The sequence below is a fragment of the Lipotes vexillifer genome, unplaced genomic scaffold (genome assembly GCF_000442215.2).
Source record: "Lipotes vexillifer unplaced genomic scaffold, Lipotes_vexillifer_v1.1 scaffold1265, whole genome shotgun sequence".
In the NCBI taxonomy this organism is placed as follows: Eukaryota; Metazoa; Chordata; class Mammalia; order Artiodactyla; family Lipotidae; genus Lipotes; species Lipotes vexillifer.
Window position 1 is genome coordinate 106865 of NW_006788179.1, and position 10146 is coordinate 117010.

General features: G+C 49.3%; 1 protein-coding gene across 1 annotated transcript; it reads left to right on the plus strand.

Annotated features, from left to right (window-relative positions):
- Positions 1-1337: 1337 nt before the first annotated feature.
- Positions 1338-9918, plus strand: LOC103073422 (short stature homeobox protein 2-like). The gene is given in 7 exon segments (XM_007461277.1): positions 1338-1686; positions 2291-2335; positions 2338-2370; positions 4562-4770; positions 7138-7195; positions 7512-7600; positions 9156-9918. Coding segments are annotated over 7 exon segments (1077 nt in total). The 3' UTR covers positions 9450-9918.
- The last annotated feature ends 228 nt before the right edge of the window (positions 9919-10146 follow it).

The following is a 10146-nucleotide window of genomic DNA, read 5'->3' on the forward strand; positions in this document are numbered from 1 at the left end:
AACAGCTGCTCGGGAAATGTGTTAAACAAACCAGCCACTTCGAGCAGGGTTTGTCCGTAGAGGAGTCGGCTCGGTCTCCAGGACGCGAATAATGGGGTGAATCACAAACTCCCCAGGGCAGGGAGCTTGGTGAAGACCCAGGCTCAGCTCTGGCCGCGGGCCCGGAAGCCCCTGAAAGGAGCTGCGCTCGCCTGAGAAACTGTAAAGGACCCTGACTCGGCAGGGTTGTGAAGCCAGGATGCCAGGCTACACGGTTTCGGGTCGGGGTAGTAGGGATGTAGGATCGGGATACCGGGTCAGGATACAGAACTGGGGTCCCGGGCGCCTGATGCAGGGCAGGGTTGCCGGGAAGCATTGCGGGGCCGAGCAGTTGCGCTGCACCGCGACGCCCGGCGAGGACATAGGGTCGGATGCCAAGTCGGGATACCCTATTGACTCCAGGAGTCGCGCACTTGTCAGTTTCCTCTTGACCACGCCCCGGCGGAATAAGTCCAGCTCCCCAGTGTTTAAGTAAGCCTTGACACCAACGCAAAATCCACGCCTAATTAAATTAATTATGGATTCTTGTCATCCTGAATTAATGGCCAAGAGCGCAGGCGGCCGAGGTATCTGAAAACCCGGACTGTCTGCCTCTTCTCCCCACTCCCTCTGGTCCCCCTTCGCTGTCCTCACTCACACTCCAGCCCCTGTACTCCAGCCTTAATCAATCTCAATCTCTCTGTCTCTCTGTGTCTCTGTCTCTCTGTCTCTCTCCCCCTCTCCCTCCCTCCTCCTCCTCCTCCCTCCCTCCCTCCCTCTCTCCCTATCACCCCCACCTCCCAACCCCCACTCCCCCACCCCCAGGTAGTGGCGCGGGTGCTTCCCGGGAAGGGTCTCCCTCCGAGTTGCGAAGGGGAGGTAATTTACTCAGAACAAGGGGCCGCCTTTGCGAAGTATAAATAGTGAGACTTCAAGCGCTGCGTTGCTATCAGATCTGAACTCTCCGCAGGAAGAATTGTCAAAGATCTTAACATTGAACAAGCGCGCTCCGGCAGGGAAGCATCAGTTCCCATTTCCCTCCCGCGGCCCCCGCCCCTTCCCTCTTCCTCTTCTTCCTCCTCCTCCTTCACCTCCTCCTCCTCCTCTTCTTACTTCTTTTTCTCCTTCTACTTCTCCTCCTCTTTCTTCTTTCTTCTCTTCTTTTTCTTCTTCTTCCTCCTCCTCCCACTCCTCCCCCACCCCTGTCCCATTGATGTGTTATTATTGGGGGGGCTGGAGCAGTAAAAAAAGAAGGAGGAAAAAAAGAGCTGGGCTCGGCTGGGAGACGTTGAGCGCGGGGCTGACGGGCATTGGCGGCGATGGAAGAACTTACGGCGTTCGTCTCGAAGTCTTTTGACCAGAAAGTGAAGGAGAAGAAGGAGGCTATCACGTACCGGGAGGTGCTGGAAAGCGGACCGCTGCGCGGGGCCAAGGAGCCGACCGGCTGCGCGGAGCCGGGCCGTGACGACCGCAGCAGTCCCGCAGTCCGGGCGGCCGGCGGAGGCGGCGGCGGCGGAGGAGGCGGAGGCGGAGGCGGAGGAGGTGGAGGAGGTGCAGGAGGAGGAGGAGCGGGCGGAGGAGCTGGAGGAGCGCGCTCTCCTGTCCGGGAGCTGGACATGGGCGCCGCCGAGAGAAGCAGGGAGCCGGGCAGCCCGCGGCTCACCGAGGGTAACGGCCTGACCCCCGCCCGCGCTTCCCCTTCCCGCCTTCCTGATTCCTTTCGGGCGGGAGAGGACACCAAGGCCCAGCGGGGAGGGGGGCGGGACGCGGAGAGGGCTCTTGGACCCCAGCTTTGGAAGCTGGAGTGAGGATGGAGGGGTGGGAGTCCGATGGTGTGCACGGTCGTGGGTGGGGTCCGAATGTGTGTGCGGGGAGGGGGGGCGTGTGGGGTTTGCGCGCGCCCTTCTCAGATGCTCCCGCTACTCCCATTCCACCGAAACGCATTTTCACCAACGGGAGGATGGGCCCGCAGCCCAGACGGCCCGCAGGCGGATGGGGAAGTTCGCTGGGCCGGGCTGCGAAAGGGGGTGCTGGCACTAGCTTGGCCAGGCGGCGGGATTACAGTTAGCATCTAGCGCCGAGTTTGCGGGAGCCCCTTTCCTAGGCCCGAGAAAAAAAGAGAAAGGAGACAGAGATACAGAGACAGAGAGATTGATTGGGATTTCATCCTGGAGTCGCCCCGGACGGATTTCGTGCCGCCGCTAACTCCGCGAAGACCCTGGCTGCCTGGAATTTAGGGACCCAAACTTCCCATTTTCTTTGAGCTGTGAAGGTAGAATGAGACCAAGGCAGGCTAAGGTTCAGGCTGTGCGCTGTTTCTTTCGGGAGATGCGTTAGGCTCCTTTTTTGTTTGTTTGTTTTTCGAAATTTTACTGCATCGCATCATCCAGTACCCTGATTTTGTGGTGGGATAATCCTTTGGTGCCAGGAAAGTGTTAGGAAAAGGCTTTTTCTAAATGGTGGAGCGTCCTGTACCAATTCAAAGGAGTTCAACAATAAAATTAATTTGGCACTTGGTGCCTGCAGTAACTGGTGTGCTGCCATATTTTTCCAATTAAGGAAATATGTGGCATGCTTAGAATCACATATTTAAGCAAGCAATTAAGTCGTTTATAACAGTCTGTTCTTATTTAGGCCAATAAGTGGAAATTTGGGGGCGAAATAGAGATTATATTAAGTCTGTTAATCAACTGTAAATGTGGACATCTTTCTCTTTGAAGCCCCAAAAGTTTGAGAGGCTTCCACTGTGGATGGCACGAAATAAACAAAACCAAAGGCAGAATTTGAAAGATGTGTTTTCATATTTAAATTTCATTGCAATATCTGTGGAAATATTTTCCTATTAACTTGGCTTCGGTTTGTGCTATAATGTATCCACTTCTTCCCTAAGGAAGGACAAATGTCCACAACACAAACTTTGAGAAGTAGATATGCAGGAAACACTTAAGATCACGGTAACTAGAATGCCAAGCTGGGCTGAGTTCTAGAGGTTCTTCTCCCAGACGGGGAACCAAGTACTCCTAAATTTGGAAAGTGGTAGCATAACTGTCAGGCGGTCCAGTGCACCCTCCCGGGCCTGAGTCCCCAGCTCCAGGCCCCGCGTACACCAGCAGGCACCCCCCACAAAGTTAGGGTCTGAACCGTGGACAAACGAAGTCCTGGGGTTGTTGATTTCCAAGCTCAGGGCAAATATTAATTTGTCTGCAGGCCGGCTCTTCTGGAAATTATTTTTAACACCCATGCTGATCGGGATTCTGGGCTGGGAAGAACTGCAAACAGCCTCGATTATCCAAACTCAGCTTTTGCACCTTAAAAACCCAAGTCTCCGACTCAGGCGCAGAGGTTGAAGGTTCCAGAAGGCAGCTTATGTTGATACTGGCTCCCCTGATCACGGTCCCTTGGCCTAAATATATATATATATCCACATCCCTCTAGTGTCCCTGTATGGTCACACTCGTGGATCTCCTGTATTTAAAGGGAGGAGAAAGAAGGACAGGAAAGTGGCAACGGATGTGTGCAAACCTAGAGCAGAAAAATGCATATTTTATTAAACATCCGAGCTGCTGGATGCATGAAAAGGCTTTGAGCAACCAATAGAAACCGAGGATCCCGAATGTTCCGCTTGAACCTGTTGATCTCTGTGGGTTTAAGCATTCAGGGTCGCGTCTGCCTTTCCAATGGGGAGGGAGAAAGGAGCGAAAGAGACAGCGGTCTGTTTCGCTGGCTCCCCGAAGCTGGTTTTCCACCTCTCGGCCTTCCGGCCGGGTGTGGGCAGCGAGCCCTCCAGGCCGCCAACATGGCGTGGGCGCCTCTGCTCAGGCGACTGGGATTCGGCAGGGGGGACAGGGACTGCCTGACTGTCCGTGGGCCGTCCGCGGGATTTGGTCCAAGCCCTGGGTCCGCACAGAGCGCCCGGGAAAGTGGCTCCCGCCATGCGGCCCCGGGGTCTTGTCCTCCTGCTGTGACCCTTCAGCCCAATTGTTCCCAAATTAGACCAGCAAGTTTGAGAGAGACAAGAGAGCCGGCGGCGGCCACTGCTGGCCTGACAACGGCCCAGCACTCTGGGAATGGCCGGTGTAAGAGGCCAGTCCATGGCCTCGCTGCGCTCTCCCGCCGGTATCTCGTTCTGTGACCCGCCCGGTGCGGCGCTTTTGATTTTTGTGCGCGAGTGGGAGAGAGTGAATGCAAGAGAGGGTTAGTGGAATTGACTTGGTGTTCTCGGGGGAGGGCAGGGGACTGTGGGCTGAATAGTGAGGAGGTGAGCCGAGGCCACAGTTGCAAAAGGGATGTGTGGGTGAATGCCCACCTTGCCCGCGGGCGGCCGCCCAGAGTTGATCTTTTCGCGTCTCCAGGATCCTTTTCCTCGCAGCCGGGTGAGGAACTGGACAGGAACTCCGGGAGGGGGCAGGATCCTCCATCCTTCTGGAGACAGATCTGGTAATGGCATTTGCTGTGTTGTTTTTGTGTGTGTGTGTGTGTGTGTGTGTTGCTGTGTGCGCGCGTGGACGTACGTGTGCGGTCCTGTTCGTGGTACCCTCTCCAGTGTCCCCGGAACCGAAGGATCGCAAAGAGGATGCGAAAGGGATGGAGGACGAAGGCCAGACCAAAATCAAGCAGAGGCGAAGTCGGACCAATTTCACCCTGGAACAACTCAACGAGCTGGAGAGGCTTTTTGACGAGACTCACTACCCGGACGCCTTTATGCGTGAAGAACTGAGCCAACGGCTGGGGCTGTCCGAGGCCCGAGTGCAGGTACCCGCCTGTGAGGAGGTCGCGCTGAGCAGAGGAGGGGCATGCCTGGGGTTGGAGAGTCGCCTGGGGTACACACGACGAGGGTGCGGGTCCAAATGTCTGGAGTGAGGTGAAAAGGGAAGCGACGTCTCTGCTAGAGGTCTTATTTTCCAAAGTAGATCTTGGTCTTAAAGCCTTCCCGTGCTCCCCCCGCCCGCCCCGCCCCATCCCAACATATGTTCCCAGCAGAAGAAAGCTGTGTTGGGCTTGCTCCCAGAGTTTCTATAAACCACACCCCCGACCCTCGCCTCTCTATGCCTTTAATGTGGTTTAATCCTAATGGGCCTACTTTTACAAGCCTTAAAAAAATCCCACAGAAAACGTTTTATCTTCTGGATGCCTTAAAAGTTACAACGAATATTTTGTTCAGCGGAGTTGGGTTTCCTTGAGGGTCTGCTCTGGGATCTAGGTTTGCCAAGCGGATATGCCAATTAGGTTTATAGATGTACAGACTATAAAGAAATTAGCAACTGTTAAGTGCACAAATTTACAGTCTGCCGTTAGCGGTTGATCTCAAACTGTGTGTGAAATAGCAGAGAAATAAATGCGTTTGGTCACTCTTTGTTCTCTCGCTTAACCAGGGAAGTGAACCTGAACGTACAGAAACTTGATTTTAAAACAATCCACATATCTTAATATTGACATTTCCAAAATCTGACCTCAGCAAGTGCCACACTAAATGGAGTTAGCATTGGAGCAGATTTTCTTTACCGGTTGTGGAGGTGAATGTAATGGGAAAAGTAGGCTTCAGGAGCGCTTAAGGGGAAAAAAATTACATACATACATGCATACATATCCTTTTAGTTTTATGGAAAACGAATTTAAATGTTTCAGGTTGTATTTCCACTCAAATAATAAAATAGAAAATGATAGTCATTATTTGTTTGAACACATGGAGCAGTTTTAGGCCTGAACATCTGCAGCTGTTACAAAGTATCACTGTAACAGATACTCCCTAGGTCTCTGGGCTAGAGACCACCATCTGCAGCGAACTATGCAATTCTTATGGGGCTTCCCCGCATCTTGTAATAGGATCAGGACAAAAACAGAGCAGTCACTTTAAAGGGGAAAAGTAATAATAGGCTGCCTTGGTCATCACAGCATCAACAGCAGAGCCTTCCTTTTTAAGCCTCTCCTACTTTGCTCTGTGCACTGAGATCTCTAGAGGCTTAGCAACCCCTTAAAGACATGATGATAATTATTACAGTTGTGAGCATTAGTGTATCAGCTCCAACTCTTCTAGGGGAAAAAAGAGGCAAAAGCCTCAGGCCATGTGAGGTACACAAAGGATGCCACCCTGGCATGAAATCTACCCTTCTACTACACTAAATGGCAGGGGAAATTTTGAAGATTTCCATTGACTATGACACTTGCTTTCAAAAACAAGAAGAAAGTTCTGAAGCAATATTTTATTTTCATGTTTTTTAATATTAATTTATGAATCAGTCAATATGCTGTGTTATTGGAACATAATGCTATATTATTGGAGTATAAAAGCAAGCTTTATTTAAATGTCTTAAAATCTGCCATACTGCCTCTAAAAGTTGGCAAGTTTATCTAAGAAGGTAATATCTGGGAGAAGATAGTATCCAGCAGTTACTTGATTCATACCCCACTCCCATTTCACAGAATGTTTTTCTTTTTTTCTCATAATAAGTGAACTTCATTGCTGGTATTTATTTTTTCATACTTTATTTAAATTTTGATCTATCTTCTGGACACTTCTCTACTACCCTAACTGTACTCAGTGGCTTTTTCTACAGAAGCAAATTAGATTATCATGATAATGGCACAATTATTCTGCTACCATGTTACACTCTGCTGCACAGAGGAACAGAGAAATTCTAAACTTCTTTGTAGTGAGGCTTTTATGACACTAATTACCTCTTCCCCCACTCTTATCCCGCCACCCCCAGGGAAAAAAAAAAACAAAAAACAGAGTCACTATTTGCTTTGGTGTTTGGTTTTTCTTGAAGATGAAACTAATTAATATTACAGGCTATTAATGAGCATTTTCTTCTCAGGTCTTACTGGGCAAACATCTAAACCCATTATCACTTTAGTATCAGGTATCAGGGCGAGTTTTAGGCCTTAGGGATTCTAACTGTGGAAACATGAAACCGGGACTACAGTAATTTATCAAGAAACAACTTATCTCACAAAAGTATATGAAATCTTTCTATTTTTGTCATTTATTTATGTTTTTAACTTTGGAAATTAAGATTCTTGTATATAATTCAAAGATTGCTTGCTATATCTCCCAGTCCTTGCCTATAACATTACTCTGAGTCATAACATCTAGGTTTTATTTTTTCCTCCACTTTGTAGGTTTGGTTTCAAAATCGAAGAGCTAAATGTAGAAAACAAGAAAATCAACTGCATAAAGGTATGCTTCTCAGACAAAGAACATTTGATACTCTAAGTAAAAAGAGTATTAGGGGATGTTGTTATTATGAAGACAGAAAAGAACCTTGTCAAAGATAACTATGGTCCTTATTTAAAAATCTGCTCTGAAGGCAGTTAATGAGAGTCCTAAAGTTTGGGAGTAAATTACATTGCTTTTAATTTTAGCAGCAGTTTAGGAAGATAACAGTACAATTCCAAAGGAAATAGTTCTATCTTGGTTCCATTTGGAACCTTGGAAAACAATGCTGGACATGTTAATCTCACTTTATTGTGTTTTGTTCCCCCATTTTTTGCAGGCGTCCTCATAGGGGCTGCCAGCCAATTTGAAGCTTGTAGAGTAGCACCGTACGTCAATGTAGGTGCTTTAAGGATGCCATTTCAGCAGGCAAGTACAGCCCAGTTTCAACCTGTTTTTAACTGTGAAAAGACCTGGATATTTGCCTGAATTGTTGAACATCCCCTGTCTCTGAGCCCCAATACAGGTGTATATACAGGTAGAGGATCAATTTTCAGATGACATAGTGGGCCTACTCCCCTTTAAAAACCTATACAGTGTCAGAGGCCTACATGCCTAGTCCTTTCTGTCCTCATGGGAAACCCACAGAGGCCTGAGGGCAGCAACTGGTCCTTTAAAAATGCACTGAAGATTGCACTTGGGGAGAGGAAGGGAAAGCCTTCTGATTAAGATTTTGTCAGATCCAGTACAGAGGTTAGTCCTAAGGTGTTTCTAAGGCAACTCTCTAAATATTTTTCTGGGTGTTTTCTATCTCTTATTCACATTAAATGTCTCTGACTGAAGATAAACAAACAAACAAATAAATAAATAAATAAATACACTCCCAGCTCAGACTTGATTTTTTAAAGCTGCAAAGCTTCATATCTAGTAGAGAGGGAAGCACTGGTCTTCCCAGGGACACCTTGCGGCTGCAATCCATTTCTTAGCCATACAGAAACCTTTAAGACTATATTTTAAAAGTACAGCCTGCAGCAATGATTTAATCCTGGGAAATCCCAGTGCTCTGAACTCCCCATTCTCCAAGCCTAAGGGTGCAATCCTTTCCCAACCAGTGCCTGACCTTCCCCATGGCCAGGCCCCCTGCTCCGTAGGACTGTGAGGTCATGAATTAACTCTCAGATGCCAGTGTCCTGGTCGGAGGAGACACCTGGCTGCACCTGTGTATTGAGGGTTAGTATTAGGCAGATCTTAGCTCTCCTGGCACCACTGGATTCTGGTATCCTGATGCTAGGCTTTTGAAGCAAGAGAGAATGACCGGAGAGAGAGGGGAATCTTAAAAGGAGACCCTTACTACTCAGAAGGTGATCTCCTAGTCTGCAGCATCAGCATCAGCTGGGAGATTGTTAGAAATGCAGAATCTCTGGCCCTACACTAGACCTTCTGAATCAGAATCCACATTTTAACAAGATAATTTTAATAGCAAGGTAATTTTAATAGCAGTAAATGTTAGAAGTACTAACAATTGTGCCAGTTGTGATGAAGATGCAACAACTTTCCTAGGTGACATTTTTAAAGTTTTGTAATTTGCTTAATGGTACTTCAGTGTTTTAGTAGCAGGGTAAAAGGTGTACGACAGCATCAAAATAGGAGGGTAATGACCCTCATCCCGTCGTCTGTCCAATATACATTGTTATTTTCAGGAGGGTGATGTATTAGCACAATAGCAATGTCGCCTTCTGATGGACCCAGCTCCCGAGGGGGCGGCCACAATTTCTGCAGACGGGAGTCCCTGGGACTCAAGGGGATAGGCCACACTGAGCTAGTTGCAGAGACTCAGGGTCACTGGAATATCCCTGTGGCGCCCCAGATTCAGTAACAGACTGATAAGGTCAGCCAAATGCCCCTTTCCCGTCCCTTGCCCCAGCCTTACCCGAGCTAAGCTGGACGCCGTTAATGCTCTGTTTCTATTCTGTTGTCACCCTAGGATAGTCATTGCAACGTGACGCCCTTGTCCTTTCAGGTTCAGGCGCAGCTGCAGCTGGACAGCGCCGTGGCGCACGCGCACCACCACCTGCACCCGCACCTGGCCGCGCACGCGCCTTACATGATGTTCCCCGCGCCGCCCTTCGGACTGCCGCTCGCCACGCTGGCCGCGGACTCAGCTTCTGCCGCCTCCGTCGTGGCTGCCGCAGCTGCCGCCAAGACTACCAGCAAGAACTCCAGCATCGCGGATCTCAGACTGAAAGCCAAAAAGCACGCGGCCGCCCTGGGTCTGTGACGCCAACGCCAGCGCCAACGTCGCGCCTGCAGCGCGGCGCGCACCCTGCACGCCCTCCGAGCCCCAATGCTTCTCCGTTACCTGCTCCGGACCTCTGGAGCCGAGCCTCTTTCCACCCGCTGATCGCCCCTTGCCCCATTCCGCATCCCGGACTCGGAGGGCGTGACCTGGGATCCCAAGAGGGGCACCTGCTCCGTGGCTCCTGACCATTCACCTACCCAAGGGCCTAGAATTTGGCTTTGTAGGGCTGGGTTTGGGAGGTCTGGAGAGAGACTGGACAAGGGAGTGCTGGGACAGCGGAGTGTGTGGCTCACGGCAAAACTGCGACGATGGACTCTTGCGTAGAAATAAAAATCCTGTTAATAAAAAATGAGGGGAAAAAAAGTAGAAAAGACAAACCAGAGATAAATAGAGAAAGGGAACTTATTGCTATTCGTCAGCAGCTGAAATCGGAGAGAGAACCAAGGAACAAAAAAGAAAAAATTTTAAAGTATTTTGTACATTAAAAAATATGGAAAAAGAACCTGGACGAATCTCGAGAGAATTGGGACGGCGGTGGGGCGGGGGGGAGTTACCAACTTAAAGTGTATGTTTTTTAAAATGGGCTAAGAAGGCAAAACAGAAGGAAGAGGTATACTTATTTAAAGAATTAAGATGAAAAAAATGTACGCAGCTGGGAAGTTCACAGGTTTTGAAA